We start from the raw sequence: 25767 nt of genomic DNA, 5'->3' as shown, positions 1-25767 counted from the left end.
TCTGAAATCTGAAATGCTTTGAAATCTGAAACACTTTGAATCTCTGTTGATGCTCAAAAAGTTTTGGCTTTTGGAGCATTTTGGACTTTAGGTATTCACATTAGGATGGTCAGCCATTACTATTATAGCCTCTGTAGTCCTCATAAATGACAGATAGTACGTGCTCAGTAAGTATTTCGAAAATGAAACAAAGGCTTTTTAAAGATACTTGTTAAAATCTTTCCCTAATGTGACTAAAGGACCAAGCTTAGACCTGGGGCTCCCTTCTTTTTGCCAGACCAGTCCCTGGGTATAAACTTATCAAATACACTCACTATCAGAGTTCTTCAACAGGCACTATTTATTAAGCACCTAGTATATGCAAGTCATTTCTGGACTTACTTTATTCTTTATTGTCATAGTAGCTCTGTGAGGCCAGGGACTGGTCTGGTGAAAGGAATGGAGCTCTAGGACTAAGCTTGGCCCTTTAGTCATACTATGGGAAGATTTCACAAATATCTTTGAAAGGCCTTTGTTTCATTTTCCCTCATTTTCAAAATACTTAATAAGCACTTCCTATATGTCCTTTATGAGGACTACAGAGGTGCTATTATTATCTTCATGTTATAAATGAAACTTCCACAGATTAAGACATCATATAGCTAGTATGCAGTGGAGCCAATCTCCACATGCAAGGATTTCTGATCGGGGGGAGGGGGGCCGAGCTCTTGACCATGTTAATATATTAGATTGTATACAGTTGTGAAATAGTGCTTGTGTGTTAACTGCCACTTCAATTTTGCATTTCGGTGCTGTATTCAGTGACTCCACCATTGAGACATGCATTCAATGGCTGCAAAGAGATAATTCATTCAGGGATATAGACAGAGTTTTTTAATTCCAAGTATTTTAAGAAGTAATTCATTCAGAGCCAAGTGTGAAGGTAGTACTTGCTTGTAATCTCAGCATTTGGAAGGCTAAAGCAGGAATATTGTGAATTGGTAGCCAGCCTGGGCTGCGTAGTAAGACCTTGTCTCAAGAAATGTAACAAGCTGGGTGTGGTAGTGAATCCCTTTAATCCCAGCACACCTTTAATCCTAGGCAGAGGCAGATTGACCTCTAGGTTCAGAGTCAGCCTTGTCTACATAGGAGTTCCAGGCTAGCCAAGGTTATATATATAGTGAAACCCTGTCTCAAAAAAACGTTCAGTTAGTTTTATAGTGCCCTAATTTAAATGAGGGTGAGCTCCTTGGAAGATTTTATTCTGTATCAGTTTATTATTGTATTTCAGTCACTTGAAATCAGAAATAATCTTGATTTTAAATTTGTCAAAATGGAAATTGTTCATGGCCATATTATAGTCTGTTTTCCAAACCCACACAGCCTTTCCTTTTCAATATGATGAGAGTACTGTTCTTATCGTGTGTAGTAATGGGTGACTCAAACTCATTTTGAGTCTTAAAAATGAACCTGACTCATAAAGTGAAAATTAAATTACCATTTACTCTGGCAGAATATATTATAAAGACTTTCATCAGAAAAAATGGTTTTTTTAGTTGTCTATTTCCAAAACCAAGGTAGCGAAACTCCACAGAGAAAGCATTGCATGGGCATTGCACGGGAGGAAATGAGACATATTTGCCATATGCACATTAGCCATCTGTTTCTTTAGGTATCATGTGTTTGGCAATTTTCATCTTGCTCCATTAAATCAAAATTGCAATCAATTCATCTAATTTATAAGGGAGAATCTTACAGCCTACAGAGGCAGATTCTGATGATACTCTTGCCCTAAAGAGGAAATTTTCAGTGCATAGCCATAGCTGTCTCAAAGAGCACAGGTTTTTTTAAAACAGGTATTTCTTCTTTCGCCTTTTGAGATTATAATATAAATACATACAGGCGCTTTTTTTTTTTTTTTTTTTTTTTTGGTTTTTCAAGACAGGGTTTCTCTGTGTAGCTTTACTCCTTTCCTGGAACTCACTCTATAGCCCAGGCTGGCCTCGAACTCACAGAGATCCGCCTGCCTCTGCCTCCAGAGTGCTGGGATTAAAGGCGTGCACCACCACCACCACCTGGCTTACATGCAGGCATTTTCAGAGTCTAAGAACTCCCGATAGAAGGCCAATGGGCACTCTTGAAAGCTAAATGAATTGCATAGGGACCAAACATGTATAGCAAAGCCTACAGCAGCTACTGCCCTTTACCTCCCTCACCTGTATAATTCTACCTTCCATGTTTTCTCTCTTTTTCCTTTGATGTGTATCTCTACTGGACACTTTCCTAGGTGTCTTCCTTGTATCCTTTTTTTGCCTCCCATTTACCTTTCCTCGCTTCCTTTTCTTTTCTTTCCTTTCTTTCAGCCCTCTTCTTTTTGTCCCAGCCCTGTTCTTTCTCTATTCCTCACGAATTGCTTATTATTATACCACACTAAAATGGACATCAAAATTTACCAACAGAAATGTTTCTTTAGCAGCAGTAAGTTGCCTGTATAACTGTTAAAGAAATAAGACTTCGCAGTCAGGCAACAGTGTACCTATGACAGAGTTGGAAATTTCCTTGCCCTGCACAGCCCTTACCAAAATCGGGGTCTCTTTCTTCTCCCCTGCCAGCAGTATACTTAAGTTTGAACAAGACTTACATGTTTGAATTTTGGATTGTGTCCCATTGTTTCTCGAGTTTGTAAAAGCTAAAATACACTACTCAATAAGAAAGATAAGCTATGTGTAAATTTTCAGATGTGGGTTTAAGATTCTAGTTTTCTAAGTTTGTGGTGCAAATGTACCACATGAGCATTCTGGTCCTGGGGTCCTCATGCCTGGGAATGGCAGAACAAGCAATTTCCTAATGGTCTAAACTTTTCAGCAAGATTTTAAAAAAAAACCAAAAATCAAAAAACAAAACAAACACACAAAAAAAACCCCCACGCACACTTCATTCATTTCTCTTTATTCCAAAAGCAGTGCTTAATTGTGGATTTAGTTATCTGTGCTGCAGAATGGTTGTCTGTAATAGGTAACTTCCCACTCATTAACTGATCAATGGGCACGTCCATCATTTCTGTTGAATGTAATGATATTGTTTAGGAGGAGCCCTGTAGTGTCTAATGGTGTGGCTCTTTTCAGCTATGTTTTCTTTCTTTTCAGCAGCTATTCGCACAGACCTTGATTCCTCGATAGCTGAAGTCTTATTTTCTTAATATAGTCATTGGAGTGCTATTTAACATTAGATATTAACTTTGACAGATGTTAATGCTGTTTCTCAATTAGGTGAAATGTCTACTTGGGAAAGTGCCAGGTTGAACTGAATACATTTGAATTTGGTATGTGAACTAAATTATGTTTAAACCTTTCCTGTCCATCATATGGTTGATGGAGCAGCCAGCTGATTTTGTGCATAAACGTTTTGGTTATTTTCCCTAGTACTATTAAACATTTGAAAATGGCTTCCTATCATTTCAAAGAGAAATTTCATGATCAGTTTACTACAAGATCCCCCTGTCAGCTTCTTAAACTCCCTAGAATTTCAATTAACAGATACTTGTTCAGTAGAAAATATTTTAGTGGGACAATATTACTAATTTATTCTAGTAGATTTCCAATCAAGAAGTCTGGGAATGCTTTCCATTTGGCTACTAATGAATGCTACTGAATGATTACATATCTTCTTTTAGGCAGAGACACTACAGGTTTGAGATCAAAATGCCAAGTAAGACAAGTATTTCATTTTCAAATGTAAAAGTATAATCTATTCAAAGGTGAAGACTAATATGTGAATACTAATTTTTGGACTCAAGCCTAAAAATCTGGGTTATAGACATACCTCCATTTTTTTGGCTTAGCTGGGTCACTTCATATAAGTCATTGCAAGACTTCAAAATGCAGCATCCTCTCCAAAGTCCTAGGTTTAACAGTGTGTATGGTGTATTCTAAAAAGAGTTTGGTTGAGATGAACTGAATTCTCTTGTGTATCAGTTATCCACACTGGCCTGGCAGCTTGGAGGTGAGTCTCCAGCTGAATTTTTATCTCTTTAGGATCCCTTAAATCCTTGCGAGGCTTTCATTGCCAGGGTATTTCTCTAGGAATTTGCATTGAGATCCATTGATGTTTCTTGGCTCACAAGTTTAATGGAAAGTTACTTGGAGATGGAAGAAAAATGCGAATACCAAAATTTTTGTTTGAATTCTTTGATACAATCAGACGATTTCCATCATGACTTACTCATTGTTCTAAATACTTTTTTTTTCCTTAAGTCCTAGAGTGACAGAACAGCAAGGCTCCACAGCATGAGAAAAACTTGTTCCATTTTAGGTACTCGAAATATTCATCCATTTGAAATAGATTGAATTTTAGTGGGCTTGAATTACGCTTTCATTGGTCAGTTTAGGAAATATGGCACACAATGTAACTTACCACAAAGTATTGAGACATTAACTGTATGATACCTGCATCACATGTATTGTTCTTTAGTTAAAAGATAGAGCTGAATGCAAAAATTTATCTTCCTTAAAACAGGCCCTGAATTATACAAAATAACAAAAATACAACAGATGACAACAAGCATTGTTGAGGATGTAAACAAGTGGGCACCTTAATATATTGCAGGTGGGAATGTTTTTGTGAGAACTCCCAGTTCCTCACAAAGTTAAAGACAGAAATACTTTTTTTTTTTTTATTTTAAAGATTTGCGTATTGGATGTGTGTGTTTTCCTTACATGTATGTCTATGCACCACATGTGTGCCTTGTGCCCTTTAGAGGTCAGAAGAGGGCATTGGATCCCCCGGAACTGGAGTTACATGTGGTTGGGAGCTGTCAGATAGGAGCTGGGAATCAAACCCTTGTTTTCTAGGAAGAGTTCCCAGTGCTCTTAACTGCTGAGCCATCTCTCCAGCTCAACACAATGACCTTAATGACCAGTAATTCTCCTCATAGGTATGTATCCAAAAGAAATGAAAAATTACGCCCTTACTAAAAATTATGTCGATATTCACAGCAGCATAATTCATAATGCATAGCAAAAAGAAAAAAGTCTAAATATCCATCCATCCATGAATAAGAACAAAATATAGTTTATTAGATAATGAAACATTATTAGATAATAGAAGGGATAAAGTGCTGCTTGCTACATAGCTGAAATCCCAGAAACATTATGCTCAGTGAAAGAAGCCAAACACAAAAGACAATATTTTTATTTTTAAATATAATTTTTACTTTTTTGTAAGTCTAAATCTACATGCATAAAATGGCCAGAATAGGAAAATCCATGAAGGCAAAAGGTAGATTTATAATTACCAGGGAACTGGGAATAGGAAAAACTTGGATTCATTGCTGATAAATACAGAGTTTCTTCATAAAGTTATGGAATACTCTAATATTGAGTAAGACTGATAACTGTACAACTCTGACTATATTAAAACTCATCAAATTGTGTACTTTACATGGGTGAACTTAGTGCTATGTGACTACTGTCATACAAACAACAGTAAGTGTATTCTAGCACAACTATTTGAAATCAAAGTATACTTAACTTGTATTTTATGCCAGGAACTGGAGGGAAGAGAGGAATGGGAGGTTAGTGTTTAATTGGTATAGTGTTTCAGTTGGGGAACCCCTGAATTTCTGGGGGTAGATGGTGGTAATGGCTGTCAATATACTTATTCTCTCAAAATAGAGATATTTAAAAATGATTAAAATGTTAAGTTTTATGCATACTTTACCACAATAAAACCCACTCCCTAACTCCAAAATTTGTATTTCACATGATTCTAAGGCATAAAGGGCTTTTCCTTTCTTTTTGTTCTTTTTAACAGGAAAACCAAAACACGGGATTGGCCTTTTAATTATGCCAGGGACACTTCTACACAATGTGTTAGCATTTGGTTCCAGTATTTGTGTGCAAAAGAGGTGGTTAAATATAAGTGTGTCTTCAGCTTGCCTTTGGATGAGATCTTGAGAGTGTTTTTAAGAATTTTATTTGTCAGGAGGAAAATAAAAGCCAAACCATAGGAAATTTATGTAGTTAAATTGTAAAATAATGAAACGCTGCCTTCAGAGTATGAGTTTGCAATTTCCTGGTTCTCTTGGTTGATCGCAGCCTCTTGAATGACGCGAACATTTGTTCTTTATAAATATATAACATCTGCATCTTCCTGAGAGCATTTTCTTTTGTATAGTGGGATGGCGGTAGCACCAGAATCACTGAAAATATAAATGCAGTGAGTTTTAGAATGTCAAGAAGGGAGGGAAAAGTAAAAAAAAAAAAAAAAAGTACATACAAGAGCCTATTTCAAAAATACAAAAAAAAAAATTGGAAGAATAGTGGATTTGGGAATGAGTCACTTAAAAGGGAATTCAATTATTTCTAAAGGTTATAGGACTTTGGTATGTTTCTGAGTTTGCAATCTGTGAGAACGAAACAGTGAAAACGTTTTCCATGCCTGGCTGCTATATAGGCTGTTCGATTATGGATGCTGTGTCAATAGTGGCATTTATATGTTAGATAATCACAGGTGTGTTCTGCTTGACCAGGAAATGGTTTCTTTACAAAGTACAAGGAACATGGTGTGTGTGTGTGACAGGCAGAGAGAGAAAGTAAGGTGGTGTGTGGGAGGGGCACCACTGATTTATCTCTTCTACTCTTGGAAGAAGACCATTTTTATCCTTTACAGGGGTCTCTAGAGTTTGTCACAGTGCAGCATGATTAAAGGGTCTAATCAGAGTTGATGTATGCAGAAACTCAGAACTCCACTGATGGATTAATGACCTCACCATCTTCCAATCAGACCTCTGTCATCCGGATGAGCCCTCTTTCTTGTAGTTGCATGGTTTTGAGGCCTGTCTCCAGTTGTCCTTTAGTGGGTACATGACATCCTTGTGTGTTTAGTCGATGATTTGAATGGCTATTTTCATTTTCTTTGATTTCATCTCCTTGATGAAAAAATTTCATCTTTTTGAGTTATTTAATGTTCGCTGGTAACTGTTGCAGCTTGTATTAACTGCTTTAGTTTTACAATGTGATTTTCTATATAAAAAGAGAGCTAGGTGTGATCATATATACATTTTCTCTTCCACTTGTTGACTCAGGGGCCTTCCAGCATGTCTCTACTCCTCTAGCTTTTACTCTCCTCAAATGTAAAATAAAGCATGTTCTGTTTTACAAATAACATGGAGAGACATCAAAAATTGCTCAGGAGAATGAATTGAACATTCATTCTTTACAGTTGAAGTAGCCACAGGATTAGCCAGTAAATAGAATCGATTCAATGAAAAATTTGATACATTTCTGATTCTTAATTATTTACCTATTTCAAATGATGGTCAGTATTTGAACTTAAGAACCTTCATATCCATGGATGGCTTTCATCTCTGCTCTGTCTTCCACAGTGCCCTTAAAGACAGCCGTTTCCCACCAATGACAAGGGATGAGCTGCCACGGCTTTTCTGTTCAGTGTCTCTGCTCACTAACTTTGAAGATGTCTGTGACTATTTGGACTGGGAGGTAAGATTATAAGATACTTTACATGAAGGTAACTCCTGAGTAGATGTTACCAACTGGGCCCAGAATATAATGCTTCCTGTCCATTCTAACACTGAAATAAAGCTTCCCATTGAACAATGAGATAAGAATGAAGGTTGTTTTTTTGTTGTTGTTGTTTTTTGTTTTGTTTTTCAAGATGGTTTCTCTGTGTAGCTTTGTGCCTTTCCTGAAACTCACTCTGTAGACCAGACAGGCCTCAAACTCACAGAGATCCGCCTGCCTCTGCCTCCCAAGTGCTGGGATTAAAGGTGTGCATCACCATTGCCCGGGTGGAAGATTTTTTTTTTTAAATGGCCAAATACCCTGTGGTGTTAGAATCTCCAATTGGATATGGTGTTACTTTTGTCCTCCTATGTCACTTAAGTACTCAATAAGGCTGTTAACAAGTGATGAGAAAGACTAGCTGGAATCTATTTCTCCCCATATTTCCATTTCAGGGCAGTGTGCTGTAAACCATCACTAAATGATTAGGTGGTCAGAATACACATATCAGAAAGAAGCAGCAAGAATTAGCAAAATATACCTCTTGGGGGAAAGCAATTTGTGACAGGAGCTAGAATTCAATAGTGTGAGTTCAGCCGGGCGGTGGTGGCGCACGCCTTTAATCCTAGCACTCGGGAGGCAGAGGCAGGCGGATCTCTGTGAGTTCGAGGCCAGCCTGGGCTACAGAGTGAGTTCCAGGATAGGTGCCAATGCTACACAGAGAAACCCTGTCTAGAAATAGTGTGAGTTCATTCTTGGCTACATTAATATACACACTTAAAATTGCACTGAGAATACTCTTCTATCTTGAGTGTGTCTGTATCTTGTCATTAGCAGAGAAGCCTATATTAATTATATTTTCACTCTTTACTCTGTGGGATACAGAGAGAACCATGGTGATTTTCGTTGGTGGTTGAAATAGTTGAGTGGAGGGCATGCCTGTATTCCTGAATAGTAGCTATGCTCCAGGTAGTGTTCTTCGTGTACAGAAATGACAAGAGCGGGTCTCTACCAGGATTCAGAGAGAAGTTTATATACAGGGTATGAAGAAACGAGTGGTAGAAGAAGAAAACAAGGGCAATTTGTTGATAGATAGCATCCTCTCACACGCCACTTAGAAACAGAAGCACTGCATCCTTATAGAGCTTTTCCTTCTACTGTTGTTGTGAAGACTCTGCCTTGTAACCAGATCTTTGTCCTCAAAGTTAACTGCACTTGAATTTTATTTTTGGCTTTTCTTTGATTCCTCGGGAGACTCCAGATGGTTTACTCCACTGCAGGTCACTACTCTGTGTACACAATAATATTCTGGAGAGTCATCTCAGAAGAGCGTGGATATGAATTATTTTGAGACACCAGAGCTATTTTATAACATTTTGCATAGAAGAGGATGAAAGTGTCCCTTCTGGGTTTTGTTACAGGCTTTTTGTGTCATTATCAGAATATGAAAGCATTGTATAACCTTTATAAAGGAAGAAATGAAAAAAATGTAGGAACATATTAGAAAATTTGAAGTGTCAACCCTTTTATGGAATGAAAATGTCCTTCTTTATTTTTGAAGTTTGACATCCCTGTTTGATGTCCCCTCCTTTCCTACTTCCCTCCTTCTCTTCTTTTCCTCTGTCAACCTTTGTTTGTTTGCAACCATGTTGCCCAGGCTGCCCTTGAACTCAAGCTCTCTTACCGTCTGCTTCCTGAGTAGCAGGATTTCATATGTGCTGCATAACACCAGGCCTATTTGGATTTTTTTTTTTTTGAAGAGAAGTTTACCGATATTATGGAACTATCTCCCAGTAGTTTTTATTTAATGGCTCCAATTCATGTCCCCACTAATGAACATACAATCTAGATGGTTATTTTTACTCATTGTTGGGGTACTGTTGCTTGCTTTACTCTTGGATGACCAAGCTGCTGAAGCCTTTTACCCTTACTTGCAGCCACTGAGTTGAAAATATGGTTTGAGCATGTGTAAACACATGAATACGTTTTGTTCATGTGTGCATATTGAGTAAATGTATGTCTGTTTCATGGGAAAGAAAAATTTGAGACCCCAGCAACTGATGAATAGGTATAAATAGGCAGAGTTAATAACATCCCCTTTAGTTCACATCAAGAGCTCTCTACAGCAAAACTTCACCTTGCTGTGTGGCTTTGACGTTCTGCTAGGTGGCTGGGAAGTACAGCACTTGAAACAGTAGCACTATGTATTCTGTCAAGTGCTATTTGTCTTTTGTGGTCACTGTCTGCCAGCTTGAATTTCTACAGGGTTCTATATAAGTTGCTGTTTGGGAGCGTGACTACCCATCTTATTATGTAACCTTCTCTTGTCAAATTCAAACAACACAAGGGGTTTGGTACTTTTAGGACATCATCATTTGAAAGGGAATTACTTACTGCTAGAATGGCTGTGCTGCCTCTTCCTGTTATTTCATTGCTCTTTCAAAGAAAACACTGGAAACTTGCAAGGAATATATTCTCAGAGAATAACAGTTACTTTTTTAACTAAGAAATGAGAGTTAGTTTTAGGTGTATTATTGTGGTTAAAAATAGAATGCTGTTCTTTTGGGAAGGATAGTCTAAAGGTTGCCTTTGCTAATTATGAAAACCATTGCTGCTTTAAACAGGGTGTCAAAATGGAAGTAAAAATATTTTTAATTATAGGCTGATACAGTTCCATTTCTAGATATATGCCCAAATTAATTTAAGAAAGATATTGAAACAAAAACTTCAATAAGAATGCTCATAGAAGTACTTTTCACAATATCCACAAAGTGAAAAGCCAACTGTTCGTTAGCAATAGTATATCTGTGTCAGCCATAATCCGTGATATCGCATGGATGAACCTAAGAAACACCATGCTAAATGAAAGAAACCAGACACAAAAGGCCACACCTTGTATGATTCCATGTATATGAAATGTCCAGAATAGGCAACCCTATAGAAAGATTATTGGATTAATGGTTGTCAGGTTGTGGAAAAAGGGTGGATGGGAAGTAACTGCTTAGTGGGTAGAGCATTTCCATTTGCAGTGGGGAAGTTCTGGAATTGGTGGTTATCTGAGAGGAGAAATACATTTAATGTCCCTGAGTTATATACTTTTAAAATTATGAAAAGATAAAAAGTAAAAGCTATTAAAATAGCAAATTTTATTTGTATTCTACCAAAATGAAAATAGTAAACTAAATTTTACTAATGCACACACACACATACACAGAGTATCTTTAGTAATTTTGACTTCCTGAAGAAAACGCTAAAAAAAGTTTTAGAGTATAAAGAAAAATAAGTTCCTCATAATCTCACCATTTTGTTTTTGAATAGAATGAAGGCCTTAGTAGCATCTGTGGGCTCTATAAGCACAGATCCAGCCAGCTATAGACTGAAATTGTTTAGAAAACATAGTCCTGCATGTGCTTATGCCATAGGGGAAAACAAACTTCCTAAAGAATTTTAGTAGAGAATTTAAAGTTAAAAAATAAGATAGTACATTTGAAATAAGCAGAAGTTAGAATAGGGCTGCTGATGAAGTGTATTACTTCATTCAGTAGAATCCCTTATTAAAGGGATCTTTTAAAGTGAGTAATTTGGGAAAAATATTCATTAACTGATGTGTTGTCATATCCACCTGCAAGGCTAAAATGATTGTTAAATGAGAAAAATTACTCCCCCAGGGAGAATTCTAGCACAGTCTTTCTTGTGTTTGAACATAAAAACTTATCACCACCACTGTTCTGTGTTCTTCTATTGACAGCATTATACTAATTCTAAATGACAGGATGATTGGCAGACATGGCACTTTAGAAAGAAAGAGAACCGCAGGTAGCATGTTGGAAGCTTCCAAAATGACACATAGCCTGAAACTAGTATACTTCCACTGTTCAGGAGTCAGGTTGCCTTTTCAAACTGTATGAAAGGTTGTAAGACAAATGACAAACGGCAGAGCCTGACAGGTTGATTCTGGGGATAGTCACCTCAGCCGCTCATTTTCAGGATACTCTAAATGCATAGGCTTTTTGTTTTAGAAGTTGTGTGCCATACATCCTAATAGTGATTTTGTTGGGATGTAATGCAGCACATCACTGACAGAAGTCAAAATATTTTCCAAATTATAATGAGGCATTTTTACTTCTGAGCTTTAGAGGGAAGAGCATTTAAAGGCATGAAAAACAAATGTTTTCTAACGTACACTACAGTGGAAGCTCAGATCATATTTAGATAGATTAATGATGCTTGCACAAACTTAAGGACTTTTTCTTCCTTATCTGGCTTCAAAGACAGATTTTTTTGGTTCATTTTTAGTACATCACACTTACATGGAATCATCCCATGCTTAATGGGGCTGGCCAGCATGATTCTTGTGTGATTCAAAAATCTGTCCCTGGACTATTAAAGCTAGACCTCATGTCTCTAGTTTCACTCTGTCCCTAGTGTAACAAAGCATCTGTCATTGTATGTGAGCCTTAAGGACTCCTGCCACTCAGAGAGAGCTGTACTTCATTTTCAAAAGAACCGCTAATGCACACCTCTCGAGCGATCACAGTTCCATTTCTGATGTGTCTGGTTGCAGTTAATAATAGGGTGCTTTTGTAATATCCTTCATGAGAATAAACAGATGAGATGAACAAATTGGCTACTGTCATTATCCCCCCTGTATTTTAGAAGCTAATATTCTCTTTTTCACTCTCTTTCCCCCATAAAGGTTTCCAATTTTTTTTTAGATCCTCTTAATGTACAACTGAAAACAGAGTCCCCATTCATACACAGATGGCTAGCATGACTCACAGAGTCACCAAGTGAAATGACTTCTAGTCGCATGTATACAGTCTGTTTTCCCTTTGATTATTTTTCCGCAACTATGATGCACATTATGTTCTGTTTTTCTTCTGCCTTAAAATTCCTTCCTTTATGAACACAAGACAAGCAACAACAAAAATAAATCAGTCTACCTAGCTCTGGAAATTGCACCTCATTGTTATTTTCAGAAGGACCTTGAGATGGAGTGGAAGATGCCATTATGGAAATCCAGTCCTTATACGAAGCTCTGCTTTGAGCATTGTTCTCAGTGCATGGAACATTGGGATGCTTTGCACTTACTGGCCATCTCCAGAGGATTTGCTGGGTATCAGCAAGGCCTCGTGCAGAACAAGAAGCCTAGGGAAGAGGCAAGCAGTTAAAGCAACTTCTTAGAAGGGGATTTAGTCCATAAATATTTACATTACTCATTTGGACTCTTAGGGAATGGGCAACACAGTCCATCCTCGGGTCTCCTGCCTTCCTGTCTGTATTGTTTGGTGGAGGAAGTTTTTATTTCCTTCCCTAGAATCCACACTGTCTTCCTTCATCTGCAGTTTGCATGTATCCCCAGCATTTAATTTTTTTTTCAATGCTGAATTCTGAGAACCAGGAGACTTGGGTTCTGTTCCTAGCTGCCCCTACCCCAGTTCTGTGACCGTTCTGGACCTCAGTTTCTATACTAGGAAGTTGAAAAGCTTGGACTAAGGTCTCTTTGACAGAGTGTGGTTCTGTGGCAGACTCTCTTTAAAAAAAAATGGCTTCTGGTTAATTTTACATCCAGAGAATGAATCAGCTATTTAGAAATCATAAAAAGAGTTCCCTAACTTTTGAAATGTCCATTGTCAATGTAAATGTTGGCCAAAAATTGTCAAAGAGTCCATTTTTTTAAAATTATGCATTCTACATTTGATTTTCACAAAGAATTCTTTTGGGTAACAAAATATTCTAAGCCATTAGTGCCTCCATTTTATTACTGTGTCATTTCTTCCTTGAAGTCAGCATTTTACATTTAAATGTAAGGGAAACAGTCACACTAGGGAGAGATTATTCATTTTATAAGGGGTGCTTTGCTTTGCAGAAGGATTCAATGTAGTATCTTTATTGTCTTCCTCGTGATTTCAAGATTAATTTATTTTCATAAATTCAACCCCCATGTAACTGTTTAGAAGCAAACTTCTTCCATAAACTGAGCTAACCCATATTGAGTTACATATTCAATGTACACTTAGGACTTGGATATGATTTCTCTTAATTTCTTACCAAGCAAAGATTTCCTACAGAACAGCTTTGACCAGAGATATCCTCTGTACCCCAGTCTTTGAAGAGTAAATTAATTCATAGCTCTAGGTTTTGAAAAATATAAATAACTTCAGTTTCCCCATTTTTAATTGCATCTCCTTTGTCATTTCCTTTCTTAAAAATGGTAGGAATGCATTTTATAAGATTTGATGAAAAGTGGGCCTTTTATTTAGAGGTGTGTTGCCTGAACTTTGCATGGGGAGCTTCAGTGTATTCAATTTTCTGAATGCTTATTATAATTAGTCATAATAAAGAAATGTTTTTACCCATAATTACACTCTGAGCTGTAACTTGTTCACTGTAAACCTTTGAGTAAGAGCACTTTCTTTCATTGAAAATGATATATAAATATGTTCAGCTTCATAGCTTTTTAATGCACCACTTCATTAATACTGCTTTATTTACAATCTTAACTGATTCTTTAAAAGGTCATAGGGGTTATTGTTAGATAGTTCAGGTACTTTAGAGTGTCAAGCTATTAGGTAAAATAAATGCTATATTTGATTTTTGTTCATGGGCCTTTGTGACTAAATTGGCAGGCTGTGTTCTTTATAGATAAGATGTCTAAGTCTCCTACATGAATCAAAATTACTACAAAAGTTAAAAACTGGTCTAACTGCACTAATTTATTGCTAAGCTATGGTGACTAATTTACAGGGATTTTAGACTATAGCAGCATATATGTATTTTATTCAAGGGGATACTTGCAGTTGTTACATAACAGGAAAAAATAATCCATTAGCTGAGGTAGATGATGAAGGCAAGTTTTTATATTCAACTATATTAAAAGATTACTAATGTCTAGGTGATTAATTGATAATCAGTTATCACTTTTGATTTATATGCTGTTTTTTTTTCTACAAAACTTCTCAAGAAGTATTGAGTGTATTCTAAGAACCAAGTGGATGATAGATAAAAGCAGCCTAAGATGTACTTCTTATTAGCCCACTTCAGGAGAAAAATATTTTTAAGTCACTAAGTTGCCTGTCAGTCATACTAGGAATTATGGCTAAGACAGCACCTTTCTTCCATTAAAATATACTAAAGAGAAGTTGCATGCGTGTTTCTTCTTATTGACAAAATAGTCATGGTCACAGTTGCTACAGGTCACAAATTAAAAGCTACTAAGGGAAAAAGCAAAGAAAAAATCCAAATTTCAGCAAGACTTTAAAAATTTGTAATTTAGCCCGATTATAAAGGGGTCATGTTAACCAGAAAGACACCTCCAGAACTCCTGAATTTCTGCTCAAACTGGTGGGCAAAGACATGCAGCCAGCTGAGAATTTGAATGGATGGTCTAGAGAATATACAGTCTAATTTTTTGGTACTACTGAGTTTGGGGGTAAGCACTGAGTAGGATCCATACAGATCAGTATCAGCTTCTATGATCAGCTTCTAACCTAAGAATTATTCTAGATTGCAAACTTGGAGTAGGCCTGCATCGGAGGTACTGTCATCTTTTAATGTTGAATTTTCTCTCACTAGGAAAAGTCACTATTGTGATAGGCTGAGCTAGAGTTTGAGAGAGCAATGTATAGCACTGTGGGTTTGTAGTATTTTCAGGGAAAAGAAGTATCAAGTTTTTCTATTCAGAAGTAAGAGAGTCTGGGTCTCATCCCTGGACTGTCTTGTGCAACATTTTGTTTCTGGACACAATATCCTAGGCTGCTTTCTGGATGCATATGTATGTCATCAGCAATGCAAGCCTTGAAAGAGCTGGGAGTGTGCCAGACATCCCTGTTCCTCTCATCAAGAACTGAGTCTTTTCATTTACTTCAATAGTGCTGGTATATTAAGCCTGGCAGGTCAGTCTTTTGTGAATGGCCAGTAACTGACTGTGTTGTTAATTACAAAACATATTTGCCAAAAGATTTTATCCAAAAAGGCATGCCAAACAACTTTTAATTCTCCGGCCTCCTGCTATATGTTTCTTTATGTTTTTCAAGATGAACTCACTGGAAAGGAGTATGGTGAGCCATGGCCATACTGTTGGATAAGCATGAGGTCCCCAAATGGGAGTTAATGGAACTGGCCCTGCCACTACTGTCTGAGATAACTGATTAATATTCTTGGCCAAAATATTATCAGGTGCAGAGTTAGCTTCAAAGGTCAGGACTTTGGACATAATTGTAGACCCCAGTGGTCAAAGGTTTCATGGAGCCCACTCAATACCAGAGCACATTTTATAGGCAATTATACTCTTAGCCAGATGCCTTTTTTCTTCTTTTTCATCTTTTAACCTATTCCGATCGTCTGCTCACCAATTCGGCTCAGCAGTAAAAGAGGGTCCTTTTGTAGTGTATTATAGGACTAATACTTGCCCTCCACATAGACGAGGCTTCATTAAGCTTTGACTATGCAGCTGTAGAGAACATAATATGGACCATGTATTATAATGGAGTGGGAGAGGACACTTTTTTTTAATACTCTTATATTGAGGGTCACTGCATTAGAGAATAATAATTTTAAGTGAAACCACGTTTCTAACAAGGGGCCAGATAATGAGGATAAATGAAATCTGCAGACAGTCTCAGGGCTTCATTTCAGCCATTAGTTATAATCTCTTCTATCAATCCTTTTACTATGAAGCAACATTGATTAATTTGCATGTATTTCTTCTCCCTGTCCACACATGCTCACTGGTAGGATGAACAAATAGAGAAATGGACAAGAGAGAAAAGATGATGGGGGACTGAGGCCTGGTAGACTTGGGGATATATAAACCCCAAACTGGATAATCAGCTAGGGAATAATCAAGATAACCAACATTAATCTTGATATGTAATTATTCTGAACAATGTTTAAAAATGAAAGATTGTATAATATCACTAGTAAAAATGACTTGCTATGGAATGGCTCTAAATAAATAAGGCTTTATTTTTAGCATGAAATAAAAATCTGTTGAACTGGTCTGAATATTCTCTCGACATATAGATATAGCTCCCTTTAACTCCATATCCTCTTAGCTGTAAGTCCTACATTTAATATACTACAATTCTAGTTGATTTATAGCTCTACTTAGCAAAAGTACAGTCTTGACTAAAACAATATTATAGCAGCTGATGGACCTTGAAAGCATTTTTTTCTCAGACATTCTAATCATTTTGAAACTGACCTACAGAGTCCCTTGAAGCTAGATTTGTAAGTCTCAAGGTTTTGCCTACTTGCCTTTTTTTTTTTTTTTTTTGGAGAGTGGTACAATTAGGTAGGGATATATTACTGCCTGATTGGCATTCTGTTCCTAGATACTTTCTCTTTTTCCCCATCCTAAGACAGTTACTAAGATAGTTTTAGAGCACTCTTACTTTATGGAACCCCAGTTCTCTATGTAACTGATCCCATATCTCATTGATAACATCAACCATAGCTGTTATGAAACAGCCCAGCAAAAGCCATTTAAGGGCGAAAGCATTTATTCTGGCATGGGGAATGCAGTCCATTGTAGTATGGAAGGCAGGGTGGTAGGAGATGAGGCGAGCACCTCCCATCGACAGTTGAGAAACAGGCAGAGAGAACAAGAAGTAGGTCCAACTATAAAGCCTTACCCACCCCCACCACCTGAATTACTTCTTCCAGCAAGCCTCCTCCATCTCAAAGGTCACAAGCTGGACACGGTGTTCATGCACAGGAGCTTATGGGGGAACTTTTCATAGTCAACCCACGGCATCTTTCACTTTGGTTGGAAAGCCAATGATTTCCAGAGCCTGATCAGAATTGGGTGCTTCCGCTCTCCTGGGTCACTTCTTCAATGTCACTATTTGTTGGCATCCATGGTCCAAGTGCAATACAAAAGCTACAGCTTAACGAGTACCAACGAGCACATTGTCCCCATTCTCCTTGGTCTGCTAGTTGAAAAACGAGTCACCCTAGTTTGGGCTTGTAGCTTTGTGGAATAGCTTTCTGACCTGTGAAAGCTTCTCACAAGCATTTACTTTAAAATGACGATATTTATAGGAACTTTCAGTTGTTCAAATCAAAGGAACCCAGAAAAGTAAATGGCTTTTTTTAAAGTCAAATTTGATGCCTGGGCCTTTTCACAATAAGAAAGTAAATAAACAATCCTGTTGAGTAATTTTTATTTTATTCAACATGTCCTTTAAGTTTTGATCTCAGCTAAACAGGTTTTTCAAGAAACAATTCATATATACCATACAATTAGTCTTAGCCTCTTTTAATTATTAAATTGCTGAGATTTAAAATGTCAGAGACTCTCATGTAAGAGAATGTGTTCCTATAGAGGATCATATGTCTAAACTACCCCATCATCTAATTATTTTCCCCCAATGTGTCGGCACAGAGCTTGTAGTTTGCCAGAGCTTGCATGGTTATTAGAGATTATCTAGTTTAACATGTTAAAAATCGTCCGGAGGTACTCCTTTTCCAAACCATACTTGCTGAAACGTGAGCAGCCCTGCAATTCTGATAATGGTTTCATCCCCTTCCTGTCTCTGAGACAGTTAAATATCGCTGATCTTTGCCTGACGCTCTCATTGTGCAGATAAGGAACCTGTCTCAGAGTTGTGACTAGACATCTTAATAATACCAAAATTATTTTCAATTTTAACATGACAGATTTTTGATAAATAGAGGTAACAATTCAAAATTCACTGCAGTGAATGATAGAGCATAAATTACCTGTGCTGTGTATTTTGAAGAAACAAATTATGAAGTATCTGCTATTGTCAGAGGATAAACTTTCAGAGTCACTGATCAGGACGTTAGTATAGAGAAGGTGTCAGATATGTCATTGCCTCACTGCTGTGTCATACTTTGGGGTGACTGGTAGATACCCTTCATTCTGGAAATATTTGATAACTAAACACTCATATTTCCTCTCAGCTGTCCACAGTCACATCCCACAGTGCCTGAGAGGCCTTACTGTGACGGTTGCATTTTTAGCAAGAGGTGATTCATGGAAATATTGATATCTAATAGAATAGTCACAGGAGCACACTTTAATAATAATTAAAACAGTAATTGCTCAAAAGATCTAACAGGCTCAAAGGTACATGTATGGAGACAGAATGAAGTCCATTCCCCAGGGGACATTTCATTCCCTGAAAAACCAGAAAACTTCTGCCAAAGGGCAGAAGCAGCAAAAGAGATTCTCACTGGCACCTTTCTCCTCTAAAACCTTAGCATGTGTACACACATGGAAAGCATATGCTTCTGTCTTCACTTATCTGCTCTAAAAGGAAGTCTCTGTCTGGGAATGGTGTATCCCTGCCTTTACATCTGCCCTCCATTACGTCAGGTAGCCTTATACTCTTCTTGGGACTCCTAATCTGAGGTACCTGGAGAAATGGGAGAATGGAATAGGATGGTCTTGCTTTAAAATTTATATTTTTATTAGCAGTGTGTTGAAAGAAGTTAAGAATTTTGAATAATTTCTCTTCAGCATTGTGTAGTATTCTATGAGGGGAAGGACCACTTCCTTTTGATTATATGCTAATCAAAGGGAAAGCACATTGGTTTTGCTTCAAAACAAAACAAAAAGCAAAAACCAAAACATTAGTAACCAATCTTCCTACAGCCAATAGACCTCTCTTTTCGGGTATCACTAAAAGTTTATTTCACACTTTAAAATGTTATACAGTGGTTTCTGAACTAGGATAATAAACTACAAAAATGGCCGGGTGGTGGTAGTGCACGCCTTTAATCCCAGCAGAGCCAGGTGGATCTCTGTGAGTTCTAGGCCAGCCTGGTCTACAGAGAGAGATCTAGGACAGGCACCAAAACTACACAGACAGAAACCCTGTCTTGAAAAGAAAAAAAAACAACAACAACAACAACAACCACCTACAAAAATGCCCTGTCTAAAGGTAATTAGAAGTCTTTATTGCTGTTAAATTGACACATACTATGAAATGTGCAGTCTGATTGTTTTCATTACTTTCTAGTCTTTTCTTTTAATCAGGGTCTCACCATATAGTCCAAGCTGCCCAGGAGCTTGCCATGTAGCACAGGTTTACCTCAAATACATGATTCTCCTGTCTTGTCTTCCATGTGTACCGCCCAGCCCGTTTTTTCAGACTATCAAATAGTGGTAGCTTGCCTCCAGATGAGTTAAGGTTTTGAAGAAACTGAAGCTTGGGAGGGCATAAGTACAGGAGTTTGGGGCTATCACCTCAAGTTGTGAGTGTGACTGCATGGGGTTTTGCTATTTCCTTGAAATCGTTTCCTTATTCCAGCTTGGGAAGTGTGGCAGGATTCTTGGCCATCAACTATCCTACTCTATGCCTAGAGTTTGTTTCAGATTTCTAAAAAAAAAAAAAAAAAAAAAGTGCCATAGCCTGGCATATGTTGGACATACATGTCAGCATTTTTTCAGTCTCTATGGATATCATACTGGCCTTCCAATCCAAAATCAAAGTGTTGGAAAACAGAAAACTACTGCATACTTCTAAAAACAAGGGGAAAGGATTGGACACTTAGCTCAGTGATAGAGTATTGTCTAGCAAGCACAAGTCTCTGGGTCTGGTCCTCAGCTCTGGAAAAAATACAAATAAATAAAAACAAGGGTGGGGGAAGAATTGCATTGAAAATTAAATGATAACCTTTTCTTTCCGTTTTTCTATAAAGAAGTCTGTACTAATAAAACTGCCAATTTCTTTCAGGTGGGTGTTCATGGCATTAGAATAGAATTCATCAATGAAAAAGGATCAAAACGCACCGCCACCTACCTACCGGAGGTTGCAAAGGAGCAAGGTCATTGTTGTACTTTATTTCATATGATCTAGTGAAGATTGTAAACTGAATTGCAGTAGCCGACCTTGCAGATATGTCTGATAACTGGTCAACCTCACATTATAATAACCGACTCTTCATCACTGACTGCCACTGCAATGTCTGGTTCAAATTGGTGAATTACTCAGAATCTGCATCTTGACAGTAACATTTGACAGCATATACTCATATATACATAGTTTCAAAATAGCACTAATTTATCAAAGTTGGGGTTTACTTTAAGCAACAGCTTGTTACTACTTTGGAACACAATTTTCCCATGCACCAGCATGCAGAACTTAGCACCATGCTATAAAGAGGCCTTAGGCTTAGAGACAGCCAGGTAGTTTGACAGTATTCATTGTCAATATCTAACAATTCTCCTTAGGTGACTACTATTATTCATTCTGCTAATATTGAAATTGTAAGTTTCCCATTAAGATTGGGAGCTTTGTGAATAGATGAAGTAACACTTTATGTTTAGTCTGTACTTCATGATCAGTAACAGTTTTCTTATTTCACAGCTATGCCACACGTCGTTATGAGACATTATGAACCAATATGGTGACTCCAAACAACTTTGCTATAGTACTTCATCCTTTTTAGCCACTACTCAACTCTAGTCTCACATTAGTTTAAATAAATGCTTTTCAAAAATTCTTTAGAGCTTATCTTTTCAGTAAGCATTTAAAATGTGCTTTCCTTATCTATGCTCATACAAATATGAAAGATATAACAACAAATTTTAATGTGTTAATCCTCAAATGAGATGTTAATCTTTAAGGCAGTTATGTGAAGATTTATTTGGATTGCTTTAGAAAATGTCTTAATCCTGCAGGATCATTGACTTCATAAGGATATTAGAATAGCATTCATATCAGAAACAATAAAATACCCTTGAATGTTTCACATAAGTATAGATTAGTGAGTATAGAAGATACCATTAAGACCAGCAATCACCATGAAATAGTCATGGGAGCCTCAAATACTACTGAGTTAACACAAGTCATGTTTTATTTGTTTAGGCTTTCTCTCCCTTTTGACCATTAAAGAAGAGTGCATTTGTTACAGAGACATGACTAAACGCTTTCTCAGACAATTTAAGGCATGTGGTGGTGAACCTGCTTCTATACAAGGATAAAATCTTAGTTCTTCTGTATGACTTTTTTTTAGGACCAAAGGAGTTGATGGCATTTGGTCACAGTGATAGCTGACCTCTACAGAGTCATTTTTGTATTTAACCAGTGGTGCTTTGTGATACGTGCTTGACTGATATTTTGTCTCATTGTCTCCCCACAGGGTGGGACCATATTCAGACCATAGATTCCTTACTGAGGAAAGGAGGATACAAAGCTCCGATTACTAATGAATTCAGGAAAACCATAAAGCTGACCAGGTACCATGGCATTTTGTAGCACAAGCCTAACCAGTACACTTCCAAGTGTATGCCTATAACTTTGATTTCTTTGGTCTCTTGAACAGCACTTGCGTCTCTTGTCTAAAACAGTGGAAACAATTAGCAGGGCCATCCTGAGAGTGGATATGATCAAACTCTGCTTGGCAGTAAATACTGCCTGCTATAGTAGCCCATCCTTTCCATCTTTAGCTCTGTGTGATTATTCTGGCTTTGTACAAACAACCCCTGAGACTTGAAACTACCTTATTGGAGAAAGGACCAGAATTAGCTATTCACTAGCTTTTGACATTGCCTAGCAGAACCCCAGGATTCTGATAAACAGTCCTAAAACTCAAATTTAACCTTAGAATTTTGGCAGTGATAGAAGTCTACTATGAAGCCTTATTGAAAAACACAATTGAGCAGAACTTGAATGCTAAATAAATTTCATCATGGAATAATAGGGATACTTACTTACGAAAGAAAGTATCAAACGTTTTAGGAAAATGGGTTACTGTTTCCATTTACTTCAATTCTAGAAAATTGCATTACATGCCTGTGGTTTAAAAATGGATTTTTCTCAGCTCTGCATAGTTACAAATTTGAAAATGCCCCCATTTCTGTTTCCCCCAAGTTTATAGTTTGAGGAGACTAGAAGGGCATGGATAAAAATAATTACTACTACAAGGCAGAATAGTATGGATGTGTAGGATCATAATGCTGGGGAAGAGGGACTCCAGGAAGTCAGTGGGTGACAGAAGACTTCAAAGAGGAGGTGGATTTAGGGCTAGGCTTGAAAAAACGGATCGACTGTTTGACAGGTAGAAAGCGAGGGAGGACAGGGAGTCCCTGAAGATGTGTTGTGAATCAAAGCATGTAGGTGGCGAAGTATAAAGCCAGTTTTAAGAAATACGAAGCACTATGATTGGGCTGGTCTTTCAGTGCACATAAGAAATGTCATGAAGGGAAAATGTGGCCCAGAAGGTAGATTGAGTCAGATCAAGCAAGGGCTTGGTATTCCAAACTAAGAAATTTGGACCTGATTCTACAAACACCTGATAGCCATTAGAGGGTTTTAAAAAATATTCTGCAGGCCACGTATGCTGGTGCTTCCATTCCAGCATTCAGGAAGCAGAGGCAGGTGGATCTCTATGGCTTGAAGGCCAGCGTGGTCTGTAGAGCAGGTTCCAGGACATCCAGGGCTGTGTAGAGAGACCTTGTCTAAAAATGTCAATGTGGCAAGTATAGGATTGGAATGGGTAAATTACAGAGGAAACATTGCTGTTCTCAAAGAATCTGTGTAAATGGTAAGTGGGACCATCATGGAAAGGCCCAAGAGAATCCAAAGAAGCCTCTGAGAGCCAGGAAAGAACAGTGGCAGAACCAGCGCTGGGCAATGGGTAGAAAGAAGACAACTGAAAGGAGAGACCACGCTTCCTCTAGAAAAGCAAGGCCATGGAAGGAGAACTAGATAGAGGAGAGAAGAGGAGTCGAGTGCCAGTATGGCGAACCCCAACCCAACATGTGTGCACAAAGAAAGGAATGGTGAAGGAGGGAGAAATGGAAGGTCTCTGCAGAAAAATAGTCCAAAGAATGAGATGTATCCATGATGGAGATATATACACCATGGTAAATGATTGGCTCTCCCCTGTTCTTTCTTGCTCCAAATTGGGTGAAAAGGGCACTGTCATTCCTGGAGCACTGTAAACAAGCAGCAGAGCAGAAAAAGCACTGGACTCAGTTTGGATTCCTGTGTTCTGATCTCAGCTTTGCTACTTACCAACTTTGTGACCTTGGGCAAGTAACTGCTTCTCTCCTGGCTTCTTGTTTTCTACTATGTAAAATGATCTCTTAGGGCCCTCCTAGTTCAATAATAGATATCACCCATTTCTTGATATTAACTTTTCTCTTCCCTGACTCCCTTTTAGGTACCGTAGTGAAAAGATGACCTTGAGTTATGCTGAATACCTTGCTCATCGCCAGCATCATCACTTCCAAAATGGCATCGGGCATCCCCTTCCGCCATACAACCATTATTCCTGACACTGAGCCGCACAACCAGTCACTGGGCCTCTCTGCAGACCTCTTCCCAGGAGACCCTACACCTTCTTGGTCTAGCTATCTCTTTTACTGTACCATTTTATGATGATAGTTTCCGTTGCCATGGTGAAGCTTCGACGTTGTCACTTAAGACCATCATGGTAACGGGTAGGAAAATGGCATTTGTTAAGAAGATCTTGTTATTATTTTAGATCATTGATATTTTTTTTGCAGCACATACAGCTTTTGGAGTTTTCTTTCCTTACAATATTAGATATATTTTTGCTTTGCTTTATCAGTTAGGTTTCTGTCTTTCTATCCCTTTTCTTTTTCCTGCTTCCTCCTCCCTTTTGACTGTGGATGGAAGAAAGTATGCAGTTTTTGAGGATTTGTTAGGTTTGGCTTTATTATTCCTCAGTAAGATAGTCATTTTTTGATAGCTAAATTGGGGATTAATTCATAACAAATTCAGGTATTTGTATATTACTCTTGAATTTGCCTAAAGTTCTCTTTGCTATGACAGCTTTGTATTTGGGTCAAGTACATGTTTTTCCCATGGTTAAAATAAATGAGCTTTAGTTTAAGTAATGAACATTCAAAGGTCCATGATAGGGCTTGTCACAGAGAGCAAAATACCATTGATACCTTCTGTGCTGATTATCGTAGAAGAGACAGCTCATCAAGTTATAGAATCAATTTACAATCTAAAACACTGTTTTAGAAAAGTATAAGCTACCTTTGAAATGGGCTGCAGAATTCATTTTGAAAGGCAGCAAATATTAGGAAGAGATGAGATGCAGAATTTAGTGCCTTTGAGAAGACTATAATTAAGTCAAAATAAGAGGGGTTTTAAAAAGGCAATTTAGAGAAATATTCTTGTAAAATTTTATTGTTTCTATATAAGAAACAACAGATTACAAAAATTCCTTACTCCAAAGTATTTTTTTAGCTGAAAAAATTATTTTGAGCAAATAACCAAAAAGACACTTGTCTATTTTGTATTAATTTAAATTTGTTAGCTTTAGGTTTCAATGAGTCATAATTGGTCAGAGACAACTTTAGCTACTATCTAAGACATGATAAAGATAATCTAGTGAAACAAAAGTTCATATATACTATGATTTCAAATTTGTCTATCATGGAGACAATGCTGAGTTTCAGAGATACTATAAAGAGTTTGAATCTCTTTCTGCACTACATACTTTTGATAGAAACACATTTATATGTTGACAGATATTATGTTGGACCTGTGAAGATGGCATTCAGATATATTAATTAGAGCCCAGCTCATTTGCAGGGCTATTCTTCCCATGGCACAATCAAAGAACTTACTGATGTCAATGGGAAGCCCTTATGTTTATCCCCAGGAAAACCCACAGATGATCCTGGCAAATAGTGACCTTTGTTGATGGTAGTATATACATATATATATATACACACACATATATATATATAGGTATGTCTAGATATATATATATATATTTGGGAAAATATATAATTTCTTTTCATACAGGAAGTCAATATAACAAGTGGTGAGTGAAATTATGCTGTAGAATGTATATTCTAAAACTATGACATGCCGCTGATTAATGAAATGGTCAAGCTTATACATTTAATTGCTGTAATAAATGACAGACTGGTAGTTCAGAAAATCATTTTCTAGTTTGTAAGACAATTGGATGAATTTGCTCAAAGTACGCAGTTCCAGTTTTTGATGAGAGTTCTTTGAAGTTTGGTATTCCTTCATCCACAGCATCCATTGTTGAAGTAAAACCATTTTCAGTTATGATGCCTTAACTAAGAAGCCAATTGCTAGCCTGAAAGGCAATCTTAGGAGCCAATTCTACTGAGTGCAGAGATTTGTCAGAAAAATGTAAGCTTCTAGGCTCTAGAATGGGCTTCTAAGTCCTGTTGTTTCTGCTTGGAAGCATGTTGGGATAGATTAGTCTTTGGGTATAAAAGCAAGCGGCTACCTGACATTTTCTTGCCCTTATAGGGAAAGTGAGCACAAGCTGA

The 25767-nt window shown here is 37.5% G+C and overlaps 2 protein-coding genes across 3 annotated transcripts in view; one reads left to right on the top strand and one right to left on the bottom strand.

Moving 5' to 3' along the window:
• Ammecr1 (AMMECR nuclear protein 1) overlaps positions 1-25212 on the top strand; it is a 108251-nt gene extending 83039 nt beyond the window's left edge. Inside the window, exons 3-6 of the mRNA XM_036174083.1 lie at positions 7364-7478; positions 20207-20297; positions 21615-21711; positions 23640-25212. Of these exons, the coding sequence (XP_036029976.1) occupies positions 7364-7478; positions 20207-20297; positions 21615-21711; positions 23640-23754 (418 nt within the window). The 3' untranslated portion in view covers positions 23755-25212. The remainder of the gene's footprint in view (positions 1-7363; positions 7479-20206; positions 20298-21614; positions 21712-23639) is intronic.
• The window catches only part of Tmem164 (transmembrane protein 164), a 278095-nt gene that overhangs the window by 70345 nt on the left and 181983 nt on the right, over positions 1-25767 (bottom strand). The window contains exon 8 of one of the 2 annotated variants that reach the window (XM_036174087.1): positions 5113-6178. The exons of the other annotated variant lie outside the window; for it this stretch is intronic. The gene's annotated coding sequence lies outside the window, so the exon portion shown is untranslated. Of the gene's footprint in view, positions 1-5112; positions 6179-25767 lie in introns of those variants that run through there. 2 annotated transcript variants of the gene reach the window in all.

Source organism: Onychomys torridus, chromosome X (genome assembly GCF_903995425.1).
Source record: "Onychomys torridus chromosome X, mOncTor1.1, whole genome shotgun sequence".
Lineage (NCBI taxonomy): Eukaryota > Metazoa > Chordata > Mammalia > Rodentia > Cricetidae > Onychomys > Onychomys torridus.
Note: the sequence above shows the minus strand (reverse complement) of the source record. Positions and strands in the feature narration are given on the sequence as shown.